Source organism: Sardina pilchardus, chromosome 15 (genome assembly GCF_963854185.1).
Source record: "Sardina pilchardus chromosome 15, fSarPil1.1, whole genome shotgun sequence".
Lineage (NCBI taxonomy): Eukaryota > Metazoa > Chordata > Actinopteri > Clupeiformes > Clupeidae > Sardina > Sardina pilchardus.
Window position 1 is genome coordinate 16,724,866 of NC_085008.1, and position 24,859 is coordinate 16,749,724.

At 46.8% G+C, this 24,859-nt stretch overlaps 1 protein-coding gene across 2 annotated transcripts in view; it reads left to right on the plus strand.

The window, feature by feature from the left end:
* Positions 1-24,859, plus strand: part of nos1apa (nitric oxide synthase 1 (neuronal) adaptor protein a) — a 104,619-nt gene that overhangs the window by 59,547 nt on the left and 20,213 nt on the right. For both annotated transcript variants that reach the window (XM_062555278.1, XM_062555279.1), the window contains 2 exons: positions 9,904-10,065; positions 23,827-23,992. In XM_062555278.1, coding sequence (XP_062411262.1) covers positions 9,904-10,065; positions 23,827-23,992 — 328 coding nt within the window. The remainder of the gene's footprint in view (positions 1-9,903; positions 10,066-23,826; positions 23,993-24,859) is intronic.

Here is a 24,859-nt window from a genome sequence, read left to right on the forward strand (position 1 = left end):
ATTTTCCTCCTGAAGTTTTGATTCAAAGCAATTAGCATCAACTCACAGCACAGGGCCATCATCCCACACCGACCTGAACCCACTCTGCTCAGGTGAGTCATCTATTTTGTATTGACCATCATGCCAGGAGCACTCCATTTCATCAATTTGTGAGAGGACTTGATGGAACCTGAGTCATGCTGAGCCATGTTGTTTCCTGCGTTGTAGCAGAGTGCCCGTGAATCAGGCGTTACATAAATTGGACGCTTTAATAGCGCATTTATCTAGGTGACACAAACATGATATTGATGGAAGATGTTGTGTTGTGGGCATGTGTTGATCCTTGCGCACATGGGGGGGGGTGGGGAGATACAGATTGGATGTTATTTTGGTTCACAAAATCAGGTTTTAAGTGAGTGTATTTGCCTCTGGTGTCCATATTCTGATGAAACGAGAAGGTGAAATGTAATATTCTCTCTGTCTCCTCCCCCGAGTCTGTAAGCAATTAGGAAAAGTGTTCTTGTGTTTGTCGAGCTTGTGTATATAGTTTCTGACTGACTAACCCAAGATGCGTTTTGGGGTATGGGTATATATAGCAAAGGACTAGGGAGGTATAATATGAAATATTTGTTTATTTCAATTCACTTTTGTAATGCCTTTGTGATCTACCAGATAGATGGTTAGAAAACGATCTGATAAGGAGCTTGGCATTTCACTCCACGGTGTATATTTATTATTTCTACCCTTTTCTTTTGTGTGTGTTTAATTGTGCCACCTTTGCTGGTTGACATTTGTGATGAATGCATCATTCCAGTCTATTTCAGGTCAGCATATTAGCTCATTGACCATGTTAATATGTCTCAGTGACATTTAGCATTATTTTAATGTAAAAAGGTCTATGGAATCTCTCTTCATCATACGTTAGGATTTTCACAGGCTGCGGTATAGACATAAAAGAGAGAGGCCATTGATTTCACCGTTTTAAAAGTAGCCTATGTTAATCTTGTTTTTGCACCTTAATGTCATTGCTTATGCATCCCATTTTACTCTAGTTATCAATTTTCCATTTCTTTTATTACCGTAAGCCTGTAGTGCATTGCCTGTATACTTCAAAGACTGAGTATGAATGCAGAGGGGCAGGTGAGGTGAGAGGTGCACTTTCTTCGTTGTATTTACTGAGGTTTTTATCTCAGTTTGGTGTACCTGAACTTATTTAACAGCTGAGTGACAAAATGGCCTGGTTCCCTGGGAGGCTCTTTGGAAAAGATGGGGCTCCCCTCTGGGACTTTCACCTGGCAACAGTTTCCTCTGTGCCAACAAATACACTGAGCAGCAAGGCCCACAATACATGAGCAATTCTTGGAGCCATAATGTTCGTTCTTGCCTGTCAAGGGTTGGTAGGATACACATTTGACAACAGGAAAGATGCAGTGTCCTAATTATGTCCAGTTGTAACCTAGTGCCCAGTGCGATTTGGTGAGTGGTTCAGCCAATGCCAAAGCCAAGAGTTGAAATAACAGATGTTTTAAGGATTCAAGGTGTCCATTATATTCACATTATCTTAAAAAGCACATTGTATTTAAAGGGATAATCCGGAGTGAAATGCACTTTAGATCAATTTTTCAGACTATTGGGAGTACATACGTTGAGTTGACACCAAAATCATGTCATTCGGATGTATTTTGAGAAAGTTCGCGCTCACCGTTTTTAGCCAAAACTCGTTAGCCTGGAAGTGACCGGGGCGTGTCCTTTCGCCGCTACAAAACGCTATTTTTATACCTCTTCTACTGTTCCAAACAACACTACACTTACGTGGTAGTGAGTAGAGGTTCCCTAAAGCCAAACCGAAGTATCCGCACGTCTTTATGTGGTCGGATAGAGAGTCCAGAATGAATTTAATCGAGTCCGTACCTTTCCGGAAATGTTAGTAAAGTGTTGTGAAAACGTTGCTAGCTGCAACAGCGACATTTCCGGAAAGGTACTGACTCGATTAAATTCATTCTGGACTCTCTATCCGACCACATAAAGACGTGGGGATACTTCGGTTTGGCTTTAGGGACCCTCTACTCACTACCACGTAAGTGTAGTGTTGTTTGGAACAGTAGAAGAGGTATACAAATAGCGTTTTGTAGCGGCGAAATGACATGCCCGAGTCACCTCCAGGCTAACGAGTTTTGGCTAAAAACGGTGAGCTCGAACTTTCTCAAAATACATCCGAATGACATGATTTTGGTGTCAACTCAACGTATGTACTCCCAATAGTCCGAAAAATTGATCTAAAGTGCATTTCACTCCGGATTATCCCTTTAAGTATGATAATCTTACTTGAGTGCTCTTCCACAGGCTAGACAATAAGCTTTATTAAGTGCACTTACTTTATTGTGTTTTCAATAAGTGAACAATACAATAAAGTAAATGCTATGGAATAGCCCATACTGTGCCTAACATTAGTCATATGTGAACAACAACAGGGATACAGCAACAGGCTCAGAAGCCTGCCATAATATGCATTAAATGCATTCAGTTCCATTAGAGTATGGATTCTCTATCACATTTCTTGTTGGTATGTATGTCTGTGGACTAAAATGCGTGAATGCCGTCCCAGATCTTATGACTCACCGAGTTAAAGCGGTCCTGCAGTTTCACTGCTCACGTCATCAGCTCCTTGCACTTCTGTTTTTCTTTGGAAGCAGGAAGCAACAGCATCATGTTGTTCCCATGATCAAGGGTGTTGAGGTGCCTCAAGCCCCTCATAGAGCAGGTAAACATTGGATTTCTTTGTAATCCCCTGAAGTAATAAACAGAATGTCTGGTGTGTGCCCTTGTATCTGGTGATGACACAGTAAAGTTCACCCAGAACCCAATGTTCTCTTTAGGGGGGAGTTTATTTTTTGGAATTCATGCCAGAACTGAATTTATCAGACCACATGCCAATTAATGCATCACCTTAGAAAGTAGCTGTCAGTGTTCATCTGCACAGAGATTCTTGTTCAGCTCTACTCATCTGCTATTTCACCTCTGATAGCTTAAACTTCACAAGCTTTGCAGGAAGGTGCAATTTGTACTCTTTTCCTGTGCCCATTGGCCAAGGTCTCTGGGAGAATTTCCAGACCACAAAAAATAAAGAGAACTGCATGGTTAGCACTGCCAGCATAGTGTTACTCTTGCCTCTCACCAAGATCGACAACCCTTATATGTGTGTTATGCTAGTTCACATACAAAGGAAACGGTAGGCAAAGCAGCATGGAGAAGACAATGGATCGTCTGCCATGGCGACTACTGACGGATGACAAGAACAAGACTGGAGTCACAGGTTGCAAAAGAGCGAGCCTGTTCTCTATCAGCATAGTTCATCTGTCTCCCTCAATCCCCACCACCCCACCCTCACGTGTCTGTCTCACCCTGACGCATGTGGATGTCTCTGCTGTTGAGATGGATTGGCCTGATTAGGGCTGGCAAGGACGTTTAGAAGACTCCGGAATAAATAAGGGCACTCTTTTTTAAGATGGCTGCTGCCTGCTGGGTTGATGCAGGGTGCGGGACTTAGGCAATGGCCACCTCAGCTGTCCCCCAGGCCGCGGTCTTAATCTCACGGCTGCGTGCAGCGCGGAGAGGCAGCTTCCGGCCATGCCCTGAAGGACACACATCTCATTGGCAGTCTGTAGTCGGAGATCTCCGCTTTGCAGGCTGCAGAAGTATGGCACCTTCTCATGGAAATCGTTTTGCTGCTTTGTGGCTGTTCGAATGCGATAGCCTCAGACAGAGATGAATGTGCGCCAGACTGTTCTTTTGTCAGTTAGGTTCCCAGTGATGGACACATTTGATTTAAAGTGACGGATTTTTCCCTCACAACGCATACCAAAGTCTGTTTGTTTGTTTGTTTGTTTGTTTGTTTTCCCTCTTGGTATAAGTATCTTGTCATCTTTGCTTGATGTCGGAATGAGTGAAGCTCCACAAATCGGCAGAACAATGGAGCCAAGATCGTATTCCCAAAAATACAGAAATTGTTAAAATATTCAAGAGGCACACACAGACTCAGCTAAGTCTGTTTAACATGTGAGCCCAGAATAATAAAGAGTGCCCATGTCTAGACTCAAAGTGAAGGAATGTTAAGTATTGATATTCAATATCACCTTGGCAAGTTATTAAAAAAGAAATCTGTGCCTTAATAGATGGCTGCATTTATGCTGTGTGGCAGAGCAGCCTGGATAGAATCAGTAGCCACGGCACTGTTAGTGCTTTTGAAAGCCTATGTGGCTGCGATTTTTAATCCAAGATAGGACTCATGGGAGTAGGAGTGATTTGAATGTGGCTGGCCAAACCCAGACCTCTTACCTGCCTGGATGATTCCTGTGTTGAATCTCAGAGCAGCTTTGTCAATTCAGTGCACCTGCTATTTCCAATACTGACTAACAGTTCAATCAACAACTCCGCTTTGTACATTTTAATGTGGCCACATAGCAAGTCTGATGGAGAATGCTATAATAGCTGGATAATGGACTGCAGTCTTAGAGTCGAAGAGTGCAGTCTGTCCCACAACTCGTACATTTTCCCCTCTGTGCCTCATTCGCATCTGTTGTTGTATTTTATTTGTTTTTTTGTTTGTTTGCTTTTTTTTTCTTTTCTTTTTAATTTGTACCACCCTGTGATACTCCATGCAGCTGGCACAAAGCACCTGTTTTGTTTTCATACTCTCTTTGATACTTCTGCATAGAGAGGAAATGTAGCGCATACCACCGGGACCCGCTTTGTCGTTTTGCTTTTAATAGGAAAGCAAACACGCAGAGGCAAAGCGAGCTTGGCACTAGAGAAAATAGTGACACATTTTGAAGTCGTTGCATATGGCTGGCAGAATGACTAATACAAACTCCCATTGTCAGCTGTCAGAGTAGGAGGAAGGAAGAGGGTGGGAGTGAGGAAAGGAGGGAGTGAATGAGTGAGGCAAGGAGGAAGGGAAGGAGTGAGGCAGGAAGTAAAGGAAAGGTGTGAGGCAGGAAGTAAAGGGAAGGAGTGAGGCAGGAAGTAAAGGAAAGGTGTGAGGCAGGAAGTAAAGGGAAGGAGTGAGGCAGGAAGTAAAGGAAAGGTGTGAGGCAGGAAGTAAAGGGAAGGAGTGAGGCAGGAAGTAAAGGAAAGGTGTGAGGCAGGAAGTAAAGGGAAGGAGTGAGGCAGGAAGTAAAGGAAAGGTTGGTGGAGTGAGGGAGAGAGGGTAGTGAGCAAAGGAGGGTTTTAAGTGAATAAGTGATGGAGGGAGTGAAGAAGTGAGAGAATGAAGGAGTGAGGGAAGTAGTGAGGAAAGGAGGGAATGAATGAGAGGAGGGAAAGAGGGAGAGAATGTGTGAGGGAAGGAGGAAGTGGGTAAGGTAATGAGCAAGTGAGGGAAGGAGGCAGGAGTGGGTCAGGGAGTAAAGGAAGGGTTGCTGGAGTGAAGGAGTTTGTAAAAGAAGGTTTGAGTGAATGAGTGAGGGAGGGATGTATAGTGGAGGAGTGAAGAAGTGAGGGAATAAAATACTAAGGGAAAGTAGTGAGGGAGGGAGGGAGGGAAAGCACAGCAAATTACCCTCTAACCTGCGCTGACAAGACCATCTTTCATTCCGGCTCTTTCTCCTCCCTCTGGGACTGGCTGCCCACAACTCCCCCGAGACAAGCTTGTAACGACCCTAAACCCAAGCAAATGAAGAGCTGTTCCAATCTCCTTACAGTGTGCGGAGTGTGTACTTACAAGCTGATGGGGTTGATATTGACCCTGGGATGAATGGATGGCTGGACCCACATTTTTGGATGGCTTATGACATATTGCCCGCATTGCTCGATGCATGGAGTAAGCAGGATATAAAACAGGCACTTCACTCGAAGCCAGACAAGTGCTTGTTGAATGCCATCCAGTCCATCTGTGCTCCCTTGGAACGGATTACGGGCACTGTGCAATAACAGTGGTGCCGTCTCAGCGACGGGCCAAATAGACGCGCAGGGTAGAATGCCGCCCGGCCCTGTCCAAGGCTCGGGCAGTCCATCGTCTGAACCCCTGCACTCCTCTGACAGTCTCCTGTCTGTCCTTCCGAGGCGGGCCGAGCCAGCTGCGTGACTGATAGGAGAGCGCGCTGGCCACGGCGCTCAGATGATAACCGGGGCCTTTATTACTCTCCACGTCAGCACTCTCACCCTCCAGCTCCAGCTCTCTCTCTTTCTCTCTTTCTTTTCCTCTCTCTCTCTTTCCCTCTCTCACTCTTTCTTTCTTTCTTTTCCTCTCTCTCTCTCTTTCCCTTTCCCTCTCTCTCTCACTCTCTCTCTCTTTCTTTTCCTCTCTCTCACTCTTTCTCGCTCTCTTTCCCTCTCTCTCTCTTTCCCTCTCTCTCTCACTCTCTCTCTCTCTCTTGTGCGGGCGAGCTCGTCTGGTTGTGCGAGTGGCAGCAGACTGTGGCCGCTCCGCTCCCCTGGCGCGGTGCCACCACCCCGGCTGACGCGTTGGCAAGTGCCCGCATCCCTCTGCCGTATCTCGACCGCTCATCTATCTCTCCGGAGCGCCCCGATGGTGTTGAAGGCTGGCATATAATGGGCAGATCTCACTGTCAGGGGGTACCCTTGTCACATCTGTCTCCAGCAGAGAGAGGCCGAATGACAAAAGCATCAGCGGTAAGGAGCGCAGGGAACGGATACGCCGGGCTCTGACAGCCACTCAAAGCGCATCAGTCAGGCATGGCTTACCTCATTAATCTGTTGCGTTTGCGTCAAACGGCCTCTGTGCTGATTAGATACAGTTAAAAGTTTGAGCTGCGTCGTCGAGGCGAGTGCAACAGATGCCACAGATATCGGGGGGGGTTTATAACCGTTTGGCACGGCTCACAGCAGAGGTCCGCGCGGAGGAAAAGCTCCACAATCTCACCACACCATGTCATCGGTCACGACAGCTTGTCAGGACTTGGCCTCCGATACAGAAAACTAACTGCGGTCATATCTTGCTTTTATGACACTTTAACATGAGATTTATAGAGCACTGGGCAGAAAGGGCAGTTCCCCCTTCGACTGATGGATGAACTTTGTGCTGTTGGCGAAGAGTGGACAAGCAGGAAACGGCCGCTGATAAATTTGCGTCTGTGCGGTGGAGAAAGGTCTGGTGTGTTCTAGTCATATCTGGAAGGTCTTAGGTGTACAAGGTGTTCTAGTCACATCTGGAGTGCCATTGTTCATACGTGTAATGGATGATATATTATTTATGCAGATTGGGGGGAGGGGGAGGTTGCACTTTAATTTGCAGGTCTGCACATCTGTTTGTCTGCAGCCATGCATGGAGAATATGTCCATGTGAATTTGAGTGTGTGTGTTTGCAGATGTGTAATGTGTGGTCTGTGAGTGCACATGTCTGCATTTCCACATGTGTAGCTTTGGATCTCGCCTTGTGTGCATTCATTTGTGCACATGGCACGTGTTTGTTTGTTTGTGCTGGAGCGGCGTGGAGGAAGTGGTGTCAGCCCTCTTCCGTCAGCCGCGTGCGCAGGAGCAGCTGGTGTTTACGGGCCGCTGTTCTGCAGTGCTAGGCCCAACGCACAGCTGCCAGTCGCAGGCGAGCGAGCGAGCAAGCAAGCAGCTACTTCATCAGCATGCAGTATGACCCCCCCACACCCACCCCCACCCTCTTCTCCACCACACCCCAGGCCTGCTCTGTCCCCCGCACGCAAATTGCATTGGAAATGCGACCCACTGTGAGCCCCATAGAAGCTCCCCCTTTGTGCACGTCTTGCAGGCGCCACGGTGAACTAAATATCCTGCTCACCTGATGGTCCATGTGACGCCTCCTGCTGTCTATGAATGGGTAATGAGGACGATTTAGAGCGGAGAAAGAACACGAAAGGCAGGATTTTCTTGCAAGGTTGCAGTAGTCGTGCTGCATGGTTTGTGTATGCAACGGCTCAATCCACAGTCCTATGGGTGCTTGTGATGTTTTTTATGTGTGCGGGAATGCACACACACACACACACACACACACACACACACACAGACACACACACACACACACACACACACACACACAGACACAGACACAGACACACACACAGACAGACACAGACACACTCACAGACACACACTCACAGACACACACACACAGACACACACACACAGACACACACACAGACACACACACAGACACACACACAGACACACACACAGACACACACACACACAGACACACACACAGACACACACACAGACACACACACAGACACACACACAGACAGACACACACACAGACACACACACACAGACACACACACACACACACACACATACACACACACACACAGAGACACACACACACACACACACACACACATACACAGACACACACACCTGTACACGTACACGTACACACACACACACACACATACACACACACACACACACACACACACACACACACACACACACACTCACACACACATAAATTTGGGGCTTTGACATTGGGGCTGCTGGGGGATTATGACTCCTCTGTTCTTTACAGTCTCCCTAGTCTCTCTAGTCACCAGCAGCAGTAGCAGCAGCAGCTCATTTTTCAGTTCTCCGTCCCCACTGTGTCGCCGAGTGCCAGGGCGCCCAGTAAAAGGCCATCCTCCACGTGTCACACTTAGGCCGGGATAAACAGACCTGACACCATGAAATTATTCCCTCTGCTGGCTGCTCCACCGCCGCGCTCTCTCTCCCCGCCGCAGCACACTGAGGTCAATCCCTGGCCCGCGCCGGCATTACCATATTTTCATCTGGGAGCCCCCGAGAAAATAAATAACCCGGGCATGCCGGGAAATATGACCAATTTGTCACTGCCACCGCGGCTTCGGCTACGGCTCGCCATCTCACACCGGCAGCAGGTCTTTGTACCGCCGCAGCCACCCTTTCCTGTCAGTCACACATTTTTTTTTTTCTGTTAGCGCTAGTGCTAAGTGTATAATGCTAATCATTGCGACGCGTCGGCCTACGTTTCCCAGAGTGATACTTCTTATTAGCGAGAGTGCGCCTATGCATGCCTAAGCTGTGATTCCAGTCATGTACTGTACCGCGGGCTTTCAGGGTGGCTTGATCTTGCCAGCGCAAATTATATCTTTGTCTGATGCAAAACCGCTCTGAGGTTTTATCTTTGAGAGGCATCCAACGAATCCCTTGTCGGCCTCCGCCAGACGGCTACAGTTTTTACGGTGTGCGTGTCTGTGTGTAGTCATGCTCTTCTTATGGGATGCCGCCGTACTGCATTATTTAACAGGGGAGAGACTACTGTAGAGACGGAGAGAAAGGGAAATATTCAGTGTGGTTTCACCACTCCCTTGCTAAATAATCAATACATGGCATGAGACTTTTCTATCTTTTTTTAGTCAGGCTTATTTTCATTTCTCCACAGTTCTCCACAGTCCCTCTGATTTTGAGAGCAGCTCCTCTGCTCCCATTGTCAGTCGGAGTTATTTCCAGGAACTGAATCTCAGACGTCTCATGCCATGGCATGCCATCTGTGTCAGAGTTGAGGGCTGAGATCAAAAAGGTCTAATTCTGATAGCCATGAAATTTGCCTGTTGCTTCTTCTCTCTACTACGCAACTAGTAGTCATTTGCAACACAAAGGATAGATCGTTTCCACTTGCATCACGGGCTACTTCAGAGGTAGAAATTGGCAGAGTGATACGGAATGTAACACAGCGCTAAAACGTAGCGTTCATGTTCAGCTTGCCTGATGAAAGCTGTACAGGATGGAAAATTCTCTCTGTTCTAGCCCAGGCTGGAGTGAACACTGCACTACTTCTTTCTGTTGATATAGACTGCTCTTTTTTCCTAAGGCTTTTGTCCATGCACGGTACATTTATATAGTGAAATAGCGCACATTCCAGAGTTTTTTTTTACACTGCCCGGTTCTAACCCAAACCTTCTGTCTCCCTGTCTGCCTTTGCAGGAGTCTGAGGAGGCCTGTATCCTGCTGGCCACCCCCAAGATGCTGCTGCCCTCCTCCAGCCAGCTGCCGGCCGGAGCGCCCCTGTCCATGCACCACCAGATCCAGCTCCTCCAGCAGCAGCTCCAGCAGCAGCAGCAGCAGACCCAGGTGTCAGTGGCTCAGGTAAGACACATGCTCTGCCCCCACCTCTTTCCCCCCTGGTCTCTGGAACTCTTGGCTTTGGCAACACATACGAGCTCCAGCAAGCACAAAATGGTTATTTATTAGTTTAATTTAGCTGAATGGCTCCGCGCACAGGGAATGTGTTCTTTATTTATTTTTTCCCTGGCGCTTTTGTTGTTTGGTTGGTTAAATTGAGGTGCTCGTGGGGGCCTGGCTGATGTAGAGGCAGCTATTGTGTAACAGGGACCCTGGGATAATTTAACAGCGAATAGCATTTGATCTGCTTTTAAGAGTGCCAGCGTTGATGTGTGTATGTGTGTGTGTGTGTGTGTGTTTGTGTTTCACATTATGTAAAAAACCTCTTCACTGTTAGTCAGGTGTATAGTGTTTGCCTCATAACTCTTGATTCGATGAGCATTAAAGTCCATTCTAATTAAGGCATGCCCATAAACCCACATCCCTCCGTCCCGCCTGTCAGCTCTCTCCGCCGCTCTGGCGTTAATGGCCGAGCGAGCCCTGGATGAGAGCAGCATCTGTCTGCTGGTGTGAAGAGTGTGTCCCGTGTCCACCACAAATGGACTTGTGTGTCATTACCTCTCCTCTCATCCCCTCCATTCTCCTCCCTAAGCCTCAAAGCGTTCCTGGCCAGAGCACTATGGTGACTCCCCCCCCCACACACACACACACACACTCCTCAGCTCCTTAAGCGTCTCAATTGGAGGGTTGCAGGTCATGATTTTCGCCGGCGCTTCCCATCTCGTTGCGTGTCGTCGTCAGCGCAGACCTCCCCCTCTCGCCCTCGTCCACTGATGCGCGGCTGACCCCAGAAGTGTCTTCGGCTGTTTAGCGTTAATGCGGTCCCATTAGGGCGTGGCGGGGAGTCCTATTTATCTGCCCTGGCGAGCACCCCGTGGCGAAGGCTTCTTTGGCCACGGTCAAGGCTCCCCCCCCCCCCGAAACAGCCCGGGCCTGGAAGGCGTGAGGGGAGAGAGAGAGGGACGGAGCGCAGCCGGAGTAATCTCCCAGCCAGCGGCAAGGTTTTGCTGTAACGGCAGCTGGCGCGCGGGCAAGCTGGCCAGACCGCAGTCCTCCCACAAGGGGTGAGCGGGGGCCAGCGTGCGCCTGGATGGAAAAGACAGCGGGATGTGATGGCATTTCTCTTCTGGCCCACCGAGGGAGAGAGGGAGAGAGGGCGAGACAGCGTGTCCGAGAGAGGACAGAGATAAAGAGTGTAAGAGAAAAAAAAGAGATGGACGGACGGACGGAGAGAAAGGGAGATGTCGTGTCTTTACGACTACATAATAATAAAAGAATTACTCTCACACAGAGCTGAAGTTCACTCGTGTTCAATCAGTTTACTTTCAATGTAGAACATGAATATCACTGCGCATGCCGAACCACCAATAGGGAAAACAATGCACATGGGAGTGATTACACCTAAGGAAATAGATCCAAATAGATCCTTTTTTAAAACACTACACTCCTCCCCTTTTAGATTTGTACTACACATTTAACATATAGTAACATACTTAGTTTTGTGACACATTTCAACACAACAAATATCAAAACAGTCTGCCGTGCAGATCAATATCAGTGCATCAACAATTTAAATTTCTTTTCTAAACAGTACAGTCCATAACTTTGTTATAGCCACTTGTAACTAAGACAATTCATTATAATTCCAGTCTCTTAGGTGGCTCCCTGATTCTGTCAGGGTAACGTCTTGGAATCTTTGGAGTGCTTTCTTCAGGAGGCACATTTCCTTTTGTAGGTGTCGCAGTACTAGGATTGTCATGATCAGGTGTGGGAGATGGGTTTGGCGAACACACCGTATCGGGGTTGTTGGATGCAGGCTGCTCAGTGGTGTTGTTTGGCTGAGCGTTCAATAGCTGATCAACATGACGTCTCCATGTATGTTCTCCAATGTCCACCTCGTACATCAGTGGTCCATTCTTCGTGACTATCCGCCCAGGTGTCCACTTGTTTTCACGATAATCCCGTGCCAAGACTTGCTGTCCAACATCAAAACTCCTTGCACACTCACTTGACATTGTTTTGAACTGTTTATTCTGCACTTCCCTCCGTAAGTTGGGTTTCATGAGGTCAATGCGAGATCTCAGTTGTCTATTCATAAAGAGGATTGCCGGAGTTCGATTCGTTGTTGCATGAACAGAGTTCCGATACACAAAAAGGAAGTTATCCACTTTATGCTGAAGAGAGATGTTCTCCTTTTCCATTGCTTTAATGGACTTCTTGAATGTTTGGACGAACCGTTCTGCTAACCCGTTCGTTGCTGGATGGTGTGGCGCTGACTTGAAGTGTTTAATGCCATTCTTCTTCATAAAAAGCCTGAACTCATCTGAAGTATACTGCGGGCCATTATCACTCACAATTTGCTCAGGGAGACCATTTCTGGAAAAGATGTTCCTTAGTACAGCAATAGTCTTTTCTGAGGTTGTAGATTTCATTGGTATGACCTCTGGCCATTTTGAGTGGGCGTCCACAGCAATGAGGAACATGGAGTTCATGAATGGCCCAGCGAAGTCGATATGCACTCTCTGCCAGGGCGCAGATGGCCACTCCCATGGGTGTAAAGGTGCCTGCGGGGGTGCATTTTGAATGTTGTGGCATCCTGAACAGGTTTTGGTGATATCTTCAATTTGTCTATCAATCCCTGGCCACCATACGTAACTACGGGCGAGACTTTTCATTTTAACTGTACCCAGGTGACCTTCGTGTAGGTTCTCCAACACTCTAGTGCGAAGCTTTGAGGGCACCACCACACGTGATCCACACATCAGAGTTCCCTGGCAAACGGAGAGTTGATCACGTCTCACAGAAAACTCATGAAACATGGCATTTCCGTGGGCTGGCCAGCCTTGCACCGTGATTTCATACACTTTTGACAGCGTCGGATCATTCCGTGTTTCTCTCTGAATCTCAGCATTCGTTACTGGTAGCTGGTCCACCAGTGCTGTATGGAACACTTCTGCTGGATCTTGAGATGTTGACCTTTCTTCCTCAGTTGTCTGTAGCGGGAGGCGTGACAAACCATCAGCATTACAGTGTTGCTTGGTCCCCTTGAACTCAATGTCATAGGAGTGAGCTCCCAAAAACAGTGCCCACCGTTGTAGTCGGGTGGCTGACATCACAGGGATTCCTTTCCTGGGGTTGAAGATAGATACCAGGGGCTGGTGGTCTGTCACTAATGTGAACCGCTGGCCATAAAGGTCGTGGTGGAACTTCTTTATGCCCCACACAAGGCTGAGGGCCTCTCTGTCAATCTGTGCATAGTTGCGTTCAGCGCTCGTCAGAGACCTTGAAGCGAATGCAATTGGACGCTCAGATCCATCATCCATACTGTGTGACAATACGGCGCCAATGCCATACGGGGATGCATCGCATGCAAGGCGGATGGGGCGTGATGGATCATAATGGGTAAGTAGTGCATCAGAGGTGATCAGCCTTTTTGTTTCTTGGAATGCTTTCTCACATCTTTCTGACCATTCCCATTTGATTCCTATCTGCAGCAGTGTGTTCAGTGGATGCAGCACTGAAGCCAGATTTGGAAGAAACTTGTGGTAATAGTTTACTAGGCCCAGATACGATCTAAGCTGTGACACGTTTTCTGGTCTAGGGGCTTTCAGTACTGCTTCGACTTTCTCTTGAGATTTGTGTAAGCCAAGTTTGTCAATAACGTGGCCACAATATGATATTTCACTCTTGAAAAACTCACATTTCTCTCTCTTTGCTCGCAGGCCATACTCACTAAGCCTTGTGAGCACCTTGCTGAGGTTTTCAAGATGTTCTTTGTCATTCTTTCCTGTCACAATTATATCATCAAGATAACACTGTGTTCTCGGTATATCTTGAAGCACTTGATCCATTGCTCTTTGCCAAATTGCTGGTGCTGATGCGACGCCAAACACAAGCCGATTATACTGGTACAGTCCTTTATGCGTGTTGATAGTTAACAACTTCCTACTTGATTCCTCCACCTCCATTTGGAGATAGGCTTGTGACAAATCAATTTTTGAAAACTTCTCCCCTCCAGCTAATGAGGAGAAAATGTCTTCAATTCGTGGCAGGGGATACTGCACAGTACGCAGCACCGGGTTAACGCTCACTTTGAAATCGCCGCATATACGAACACCTCCACTTTTCCCTTTCTTGATAACTGGAACGATTGGCGTAGCCCAGTCACTCCAATCAACTTTAGAAAGAATGCCAGAAGTCTCCAGATTCTGAAGTTCCGCATCTATTTTCGGACGCAGTGCGTACGGCACTGGACACGCCTTGTGAAACCTTGGTGTTGCATTGTCGTCCAATTCAATTTTTGCTTTTATGTGTTTCAGTTTGCCAATGCCTTTTTCAAACACATTTGCATGATCTTTTAGGAGCTGTGAAATCCTTAGATTAGAGCTACATGTGGAACTCTTCAGGCCTGGTGATATGTTGAGAGCTTTTATTGTATGCCAATCAAGCTGGATTTTTCTTAACCACTCACGCCCAAAAAGAGCTGGTCCTCCACTTTTCAGTACATAGAGCTCCAACTGGTGTGTTTTGTCACTATAAGTCACATCCACTTGCAGTTTGCCTTTAGGAGACACCTTTTCGCCAGTGTATGTCTTTAACATCACTGAGGTCTTTTCTAATGGTAGCTTGGAAAACAGTCTTTTATAGTCCGCTTCAGATATTACAGACAGAGCAGAGCCTGTGTCCAGCTCCATTTTCAGCTTTACTCCAGACACTTCCGTTGTTATCCATATTATTTTCCTATCTGATTCAGTTATGCTATGCAATTCTAGACATGACAGGTCATCTCCATCAGTTTCAGTGCTGTCTGAGTTTTCACATTCTGTCACTTTGTGTACATGTTTTGCTTTATGCTTGAAACTTTTGTTTTTGTCAAATTTGTCTTTTTGGCTGTGCTTTTTATCTGTTTTGCACGCTCTTTCTATATGACCTTGTTTATTACATTTTCTGCAGGTCTTGTCTTTGAACCAACAGTCATTTGCATCATGGGAGGTTTTTCCACATCTGTAGCATTTTTGCTTTTTCACATTGTTGAATGACATCTTATGCATTTCAGTTTCTATACCTTTCTTTTGTAGTTCTGAAGCATCCTTAGCTGCAGTTTCCATTGAGATAGATATAGTCAGTGCTCTATCTAACGTCAAGTCCTTTTCTGACAGTAGCCTCTTCTGTGTGCTTGAGCAATGCATGCCACATACTAGCCTGTCCCTTAATGCATCAGAAAGTCCCTCCTTGAAGTCACAATATTGAGAAAGTTTTCGGAATTCCGCCATATAATCAGAAACACTTTCATCCTTTGCCTGATTTCTTTTATGGAATCTGAATCGTTCAGCTATCACTAGAGGTTTAGGGTTCAAATGGTTTCTCAAAATCTGATTAATTTCGTCGAATGTCTTGCTCGACGGTTTATCAGGGCTAACTAGGTTGCGTAGGAGATTGTACGTTTTAGCTCCCATTAGACTGAGGAGAACGGAGACTTTCTTCGCATCCTCCACGTCATTAGCATCACAGTACAGTTCCACTCTCTCTATGTAAGCATCCCAGTCTTCATTTGCGCTATCAAAATCGTCTACTTTTCCAACGAAAGTCATGGTCAGTCTTGAGATTAACCTTTTTAGCTTGTTTAGTTGCGTAGCTTACTGTGTACTATGCACGTTACTCACGCATCCACATTCGGCCTCTACATTTCCTCTACATCGTTTGTGCAGCTATCTTGCTTTCTCTCCTTCCCTCCGGTTGACTTGTCATTCCATACGGTCGGCTCCATTTGCACATTAGGTTCGTGGAATACTCGTCGCCAATTTGTCGTGTCTTTACGACTACATAATAATAAAAGAATTACTCTCACACAGAGCTGAAGTTCACTCGTGTTCAATCAGTTTACTTTCAATGTAGAACATGAATATCACTGCGCATGCCGAACCACCAATAGGGAAAACAATGCACATGGGAGTGATTACACCTAAGGAAATAGATCCAAATAGATCCTTTTTTAAAACACTACAGGAGAGATGGACATTCAAGGGAAGAGATTTTAAAGGAGAGATGATGCCCGCTTGCAGAGAGCGAGGGATGGGGAGAAAATGTCAGAGGAGGGGGAGTGTGCTGTATAGAGATCAAGAGAGGTACATCTCTGCGGCATTGTCCACATGTGGTGTCCTCTCCTGACCCCCCCCCCCCCTTTACCAACACGGCGCACACAGTTCCCCTGCAGTCCCCCTCTGGCGCCCTGTGCCCCCCCCCTCGCACCCTTGTGAGGCGCTCTCTCTCTCTCTCTCTCTCTCTCTCTCTCTCTCTCTCTCTCTCTCTCGCTCTCTCTCTCTCTCTCCCCAGCCTGGACCTCGTCCAGCGCTCGCTCTCCCGAGCCAAAGCAAACACGGTGTCACTTTGTCGTCATTGCGGTTGTCGTCGTCTGGCCTCTGATGTCCCACTTCAGTGAGGACCAAGTGGGGTGGCCCCTTTGATGTGTCGTATCAAAGCGATTGTCGAGCGACGCCGATCACGGCCTCGTTCGTTTATTTATCCGTTTGTTTGGCACCGTCGCTTATCCCGAGGGGGTGGGGGGGGGGGTGTTGAGGGGAGGGAGGGTTGTAGGCAGATGAAACAACGTTCACGCGCTTCTCTTTGGAAGTTGAAAGCCTCACTCTCTCTCTCTCTCTCTCTCTTTCTCTCTCTCTCACTCTCACTTTCTCTCTCGCCAGCACATGCCACAGCTCTAAGCTGGGGGGGGGGAGCGGGAGGAAGAGTAGCCGGTTTAATCTCCCGTACCCCCCTCACGCTGGCGTTTCGTAGCGGAATGTTAAGATTAGGCAGTGCCTCTGATGCTGTGTAAAGACTTCATTCGTTTGCTGCCTCTCCGGTGAGTTTGAGCACCGCTCCATCATAATGAGGCCGGAGGGGGTTGGCTCGCAGTCTGCGTTTATCGAGCCAGAACATGCCAGCTCTAAACTGATTCCTTGTATTTCTTTTTTTTTTACCCCTCAGAAGTGTTAGGACTTTAGATAAGGACAATCATTTAAAATTAGGAAGTAGCCTATTTTCTGAGGGTAAACTGAACATTTTTGAATATTTATTTAGGGTTGTCAGAGATTTAAAGTTAGTAAGTACGGTGGCTTGTAACCACCCACATACACTGCCGACTCAAATTAACACTTCAGCTTTAGTGTCTTTGCATTTTAACACGATAGTGGCTACCATCTTTTACACCAAGGGCATCTAGGCATGACATGAAACCGGCTCCGTGTGTGTGGGTACATTTGCGATGTGGCAATGAAAATGATTTTCATGAAGTGCAACACCATCTGTTTCCAATGTCCTTGTGATGATAACAGCTTATAGTGTTTTTTTTCTCTAAACCACTTTATCATATATTCCGTTAAATATTTCATATGTCGACTAGTATATAGCCAATAACCTAAACCACAGGGCAAGATAAGTCTCATAGAATTTGTCCGTCAGAGGACAAAACCGTTTGCCATGCATCTGAGGATCAGAGAAAAGGTTTTCTTCCACGCGCTTCATTCAACCAAGAGAGACGGCTCTTCCACTTGGCCAACCAAGTCAAGGTGGGTCAAGCACGTGGTTTGGCCGTCTCTGTGAAGCGGCAGGCCAGGAAACTTGTAATACTGCAGAACTCAGACATGAAAGTGCTGACGAGCCCAGAGAAAAAAACAAACCAAACTTACACATTAATGCCCCATAGCCTACGCATGCTTACTCTCAGTTGCATACTTGCAAACATACACACACACACACAAGCTGTATGCATACAACATACAAAAGTGTCAAAAGTGTCAGGACCCTTAAGGACAGACGAGCTGCCTCTTCCCTACATGATTCTTGCATAGTTTTTGAACTGGGCTTTCAGACGCCTGAAATTGGCTCCAATCAAATGCACTGCAAACTGTAGTAATGGCTTTCCTCCTGCAAGATTCCCTTTATCTTGAGCCCTTTCTCCACCTAACTACCACAAAAAGCACCTGCACACCTGCAGATCGGTGGCCTTTCTGACAAGTAGCTTTTTTTTTCTTTACATCTGTGTCTCGAGGGCCAGCATCCCGGTGTCACATCCTCTATTGATGTTGACATGACATTGGTCTTTCGCTGGTACTATTTAACAGAGGCAGCCGTTGAGGACCCGTGAGGAGTGTGTCTCTCCGACTACACAGTCTAATGTATTTGTTCTCTTGCTCAGCCGTGCACTGGGTCCTCTCAATGCTTCTTCTGTTTTGGGATAAAGCCAGTAGGTGCTCTTTTGCGAAGGGAGCAGCACACAGCGTTTTAGGAGATCTTGTGTTTCTTGACTAATTCTCATGTGGAACAGTGTGCATTTTCTCAGAAGTGTGCATTTTCTAAGAATACATTGACACGTTTCAGTAGCCAGTCCTTTGTTTCTGGTCATTTGATGCCTTTAACTCACATAATTGATGATGCTCCAGGTGCTCCACTCATTTGAGCGAGGCCAGTATTGCTTCTATCATCAAGGCTGTGTATTTCAGCTGTGCAAATTCACATATGCAAGTGGCTTTGGATGAAAGCATCTTCTAATCTAAATGAATAAATGCAAATGTAATGCAAACATAATTGCAAAAGGGTTTTATAATGATCGTGTAGCCTTTTACAATGATACATTTTAATTAGCAGACATGTGCCATTGGAACATTGGATGGATGTGATCAGTTATAATAGCCATTTACATTAACAATGTCTACCCTGTCTGATTTATCATTTTAATGACCAAAAATGAGGTTTTGAAAACAGAGAGATATCAAAGTGACTCCAAACATTTGAGCAGTAGTGTACATACTGTACATTGCAGGCAGACATACACACACACACCACACACACACACACACACACACACACACACACACACACACACTTTCACATTTATAAACACATAGAAGTATCAACACATATCTCAGAACATATCTCAGGAGAGAATACATTCAGATCCTCACACACTTCCCAAAGACCAGCTGGACTTTTGAACATTGTGTATGCAGAGGGGGTTGCATTTATGACGAGGACTCTCATCATTTAATGGGCTCCCAGTGGACAATTTCACTGGCAGAAACCTTGTTTAAAAACCTTACTGGCAGCAGCATAGAAGTGCCTCAAAACAAGACCCTTGTCATTATCACATTCTTGAATTTCGACCCCGTCATTGCTCAAGCAGGAGAGACAAACAGACACCGCTCACATTACTACTTCAAAGCGGCTGTCCTCAAAGCAATGAGGAGTTCATTTTCGACAACAGCTATTGAGTTCTTTTCAAGGACAAGGCTGAAAGGGAGGACATTTTCACAGCCTTTGTGTGCTCCCGCTTGTGTGAGGAACAACTATCTTTGGTGAGCTCTATGAATTCTGGACCACTTTTAGAAGATCTGAGGAGAGGCCCTCTGACCTGAAGGCAGTTGTTGAATACTCGGGGTAAACTCAACCCAGTGGTGAGTGGATGAAGGCAATAATCTCTGGCAATATTTCTCTGACCCAGTAAAGTAAAAACGCTGAAGAGTAGGTGAAGACTTTATCCCGGGCCCCTCAGACTTGTGTCAGCTCGGCGAGAGCACAGTGAGTCAGACCTCAGTCTTTTTTTTCCCTCTCCCCGCAGGTTGAAAGCACAGTTATTAGCCCTGGCATTCTGTTTCTCTCTAGCCGTTATCTGCAACACTAATGCTTTGTCGAATTGAAATGCCGCGTCCGTCACAAGGATGGAAGGCACGCGTGTGAGAAAAGAGCCAAATGTTTCTCGCACCACCGTTTTCAATTTGAAAACGAAAAAAAAAGAAGAATTCCCACACAACCCGTTGTCTGTGTAAATAAAGAAGGTGCGTTGATGGCCCTGCCTCTTCTTTCAATTTGCTCTGCTGTTGCCAAATGATCCCTCAGACATTTTTTATACACCATTTCACCCATACACAAGCAGCCTATTTTATAACACCTGTGACCCACAACATGCTCAATATAACCCAGCTGCTGGGCTTTGATAAAGCATATGTGGTGGCACTGTGTTTTATCATCTGTTAAAAATGTGATTATGACCAGGCTGGAAGCATAAGTAATGAGATCATCATTTCACGTAATGGATGGGAAGTGCGGCTATGATCATACCTGGGCGGGAAGACGTGCGTGTGATCGGCATGCCGCTCCGCTGCTGTTTGTGCATAATCATGTAGTCGAGGTGGGTGTCGAGTAGCATAACGCAGGCAAAGTGGTGAAATTTCGAATCGCACCCCCACTCGGAATCACCCATCAGTCTCGGTGGAATCACTGGGGTGTGAGCATGGAGCCTTTTGATGAGTTTCACACACGTGCTGCATGTAAAGGCTTAGCTCTCTCTCTCTCTTCTCTCTCTCTCTCTCTCTCTCTCTCTCTCTCTCTCTCTCTCTCTCTCTCTCTCTCTCTCCCCTCTCTCTCCCTCCCCTCCTTTCCTCCCATTCTCTCTGTCTTTCCGCAGGTCAGTGCCTTCATGGCCCCTAAGAGGGAAAAGACTTTAGCATGTGATACGGCACATATCACTGCTAATTTGGGTCTGTTTAGCTTTATCGCTTACGCACAAGCCGTTTAACATCCAAATGACCTTTTGTCTCTACCCCAAGAGCTTCGCTAATGAAAGCCGCCGCGCGGTCTTTTTCATCCGCCGCCGCTCCATCTGTCATTGAGCCGGTTGCGAGACGCGAGCCATTTGAACGTCCAGAAGAATCTCCGTCAGGGAGACTGAGAGAGTGTGGTTTGATTGGTTGGACAGTGACAGGCTGGAGAGAGCAGTCTTTCTCTCTCATCCCTGTCTGGAGTGAAAGACTTTACTTCAGCACACTTTGACTGCCTGAAAGAACGTGTGTGTGTCTGTGTGTGTGTCTGTGTGTGTCTGTGTGTGTCTGTGTGTGTGTGTGTCTGTGTGTCTGTGTGTGTGTGTGTGTGTGGAGGGATTTATTGTCAAGGTGAGGACAGCCTGAAGCATCTGCATTTGGACCTTCTCAAAGTCACACTGCAGTCCACAATTGGACAGGTTACCATGAACACTGACCTCTCTCTCTCTCTCTCCCACCCTCCCTCCACTTCTCTCTCTTTCCAAATATCGCCACTGGCAAGAGGAGATTCACTCTAGATCTCATTTTCTGAGCTCAAGATGAAAGTAATCCTTATTATTTTCACCATTATTCTCACCACCAATCCATCCTCCCCTTCTGTAGCGTTCACTCCTTCCCTCTTTTTGACTTGACCACACATACGCGCAAGCCCAATCGGACTACACTGAGGCGGAAAAAATGTCCAGATCTCATCACATGGATCTATGAGCTCTCTTACCGCCGATTTTATCTTCCTGATTAAAAAAAGGATGAAGCCAGCAGAAAGAATGTGGCCCTCGTGACGGTCAGCAGTCTCATTGCCTTTGTGTTGGGGAACAAATTGCTCTGTGGGTTCCAGTTGGGAGATGGTGGTGCCTCCAAGCTGCGCTATACATCACCACGCCTGCCTATGGCGCTGGAGGCAGGGGGTGGAAACTGCGGGGAGGGGGGGGGGGGGGGGAGGTTACTGGTGGGCCCAATAAGTGAGCTGGGATGCTGGGATGCTGGGAGATGAGTAGCAGCAGAGTGTGTGTGTGTGTGTATGGTGGGGGGGTGAAGAATGCCAGTGCTTATCGGGATGTAGCTGAGGACGCCTGGAGGACACTGCAATGCATTCTAATCAGCTTGGTCCCTCGTTCACCCCCCCCCCCCCCCCCCCCCCCCCCAAAAAAAAAAAAAAAAACACTGACACACACACACACTCACACACATAGAGAGCGAGAGAGAGAGAGGCATAATTTAAGCATATGTAGGCAGATGAATATACAAGCGTGCATTATTTCCCCACACATACTCGTTCTCAGCTGCCACAATATGGCTCCGGTGTGACGGGCTACTCTATCATTTGAATGGGCCGAGGCAGGTGAGCTAGTGTGCACCGCAAAGGAATGTTTGATGGCAGTTCCATCACATTACTCTGCTGTATTGTGTTCCTGTTGGTTTGACTTATTCAGATTTGCTGATTCTAAACGTGAATATAACCAATGCTGTGAGCCAAGAATCTCCATTTAAAATGTTCACTGCCTTGGAACGAGTGCAGCTCGTAGTGGAAAAACAGATGGTGTGTGTTTGTCTTCTGGAGCAGCAGAATCAGTGTCACAGACTTCCTTGCAAATATGTGTTTTCTCGGTGTCTTGCTGGACATGAGAAAATTGCCCAATTAGACCAGATTTTCATCCCTGTCCTCCTGAAGTATTTGTGTTGGGTTGGGTGATTTGCAATCCCCCCCCCCCCGGCTCCCTCTCTGCTGGTACCTCAGCAGTCAGGTTCATTGTACTTGCATCACCTATGACTGCGCAATTCTCTCTCCCGCCCGACTCCAATCCCTTTGAAATGGGGCACGGGGCTTTTAACATTAAAGAACTTCACCTGGAGAAGCGCACATGTCCCAGTGTGAGTGCTGCTGCTGCAGCATAGTGCATTTACTTCAATTACGGATGCATTGGCCTCAAGTCCTTCAAGAAAGTCAATGTAATGACATCTGAAGTCGCACTTTTGAGTCACTCCTGGTTATCTAGCCTCTCATTCCCTCTCTCCTCCTCGAATACATTCTGTCCACTTTCATGTGAGCATTGATATGTTTAGATGGAATTTATAGTCAATATAACCCTCCCTCGCATGTCATATTCGGAGAATTGACACGTAACCCCACTCTATCACAGCTCCCATCCACTCTCTCCATCTCTTCCCCTCTCTCTCTGTCAGGTGTTTTTTTGACGGGCTATCTTTCAAACTCAGTCGCTCTGTCGGCTCCCAGCTTGAGTTATTGAAAAAGACAATGAAATATGCCCCAGAGTGCTGTGCCCTGGCGCTCATAACATTGCAGTGCTATCCTGACACTTTTATTGAAGATCAGGCAAATTTTGATGTAGCTTCTCTCGACTCTGGATGTGTGTGGTAAATCATTAATTGTCTAAGGGGGTCTAAGGTTTGGGTGCAAATGGAAACTTTTGCCTTTCGCTGTTGGGGAAAACTTTGGACACTAACCTGGAGGTGGGTCCTCGTATGGCATGTTAGTCATGCATGGCTCCATGAACTGCAGGTTATGCTGCACTTCAAAGTACAGGGGTTTTAACAGCAGAAACATGAGTTGTCAGCGACGGGCAAAAAAAAGGTTTGAAGTCTTCCTCATAATGTCCCACTTGATTAACCAAGCTAGAGCTTAATCACATTTCCTAGTTTGTTTGCCAGAGTAATTATTTATGTGGAAGAGGACTCACATGCAAGATTGATTTGCAGAGGACTTGGTGCTCGAGTATTTGATCATTATTTCATCATTTGATTATTTTCTGCCACTTGAGCCTGCTGAGGAGTCCCTCTGGGGGCTCAGTAGCCGTGTATGTGGGGCAGTGAAGGAGCTTGGGAAAGCAGCTTTCTCGCATGAATCTCTGCCACAGCAACCACAGCCATCAGTTGCATCACCCAAGAGACCAGTCATCTATGTGTGTGTATTTATCTGTTGTCCACACTGTGTGCTTGCACATACAGTACTTGTGCATCTGTCCATAAAGAACTGAAGGGCTTTTTCTCTTTCTCTTTTTCTCTCTCTGTCCTTCCAAAAACTGCAAAGATTTTGAGATGGTGTGAGTCATGTGTGTGTATAATATGAGAATATATTTAAAAACGTGTGTGTGTGTGTGTGTTTTGTGTGTAGGTTCACCTGCTGAAGGACCAGCTCTCGGCCGAGGCGACGGCCCGTATTGAGGCCCAGGCGAGGGTGCACCAGCTGCTGCTGCAGAACAAAGACCTGCTGCAGCACATCTCCCTGCTGGTCAAGCAGGTCCAGGAGCTGGAGCTCAAGATGGCCAAACACGGATCAAGTATGCGGACACCGTGCACATTTCATGACCTGTCTGTCTTGCTCGCTGTCACCCACAAACTTGTACACACACACAGTCAGCATGCATCTCTCGGTGTTGGGATTGGTGTTGTTTGCTTTTGGTGGTGTTTGTTTTCAGTGCTTCCTCTGGTCTGCAACCTTCTACAACGAACACACACACAAACACACACAAACACACACAAACAATTTCCTTTCCTTGCTTCTCTATCACCATGTTTCTGTCTAGTCAGTATTAATTCATCCCCAAAGGCTGCGCCATGTGTTCCAAAGTTATATCTTTTTTTCTGTGCACACACACACACACACACACACACACAACAAAGTCAACAAACTGTGTGAGAACTTCAATTACACAAAGAAAAATTGTTTTTGTCCTCAGTTTCTCTTGCCTGCAATGTGTTACAATGTGCTACTCTCTGTCTACTCACTACTTGTTTTCTGACACACACACACACACACACACACACACACACACACACACACACACACACACACACACACACACACACACACACACCGTTCCCATTTTGGTCTCAAAGGCATCACATATCCCTTACCTTTGCTCTTCCATCTTTACTCACACTTATCCAAAATGTCCATCTCCTTCTCTCTACCTCAGTCTCTCGCTCTCTCTCTTGTCTTTACACGCATTTTTCTTCCTCCAGCACTCAATGGCTCCTGCCTTTTGTTGTGTGGACTCTGTCCCCTTTAGCGGACCTGCCAGTTCTCCCAGATAGGATGTTTTACATAACAAAAGGGCTCATTGTAGCAGGCTCCTGCGCTACTGTAGCTCAGTGTAGAGGAGGCGTTTTACAGATCTCTCCTGTACGAGGGAGCAGAGAGGGCT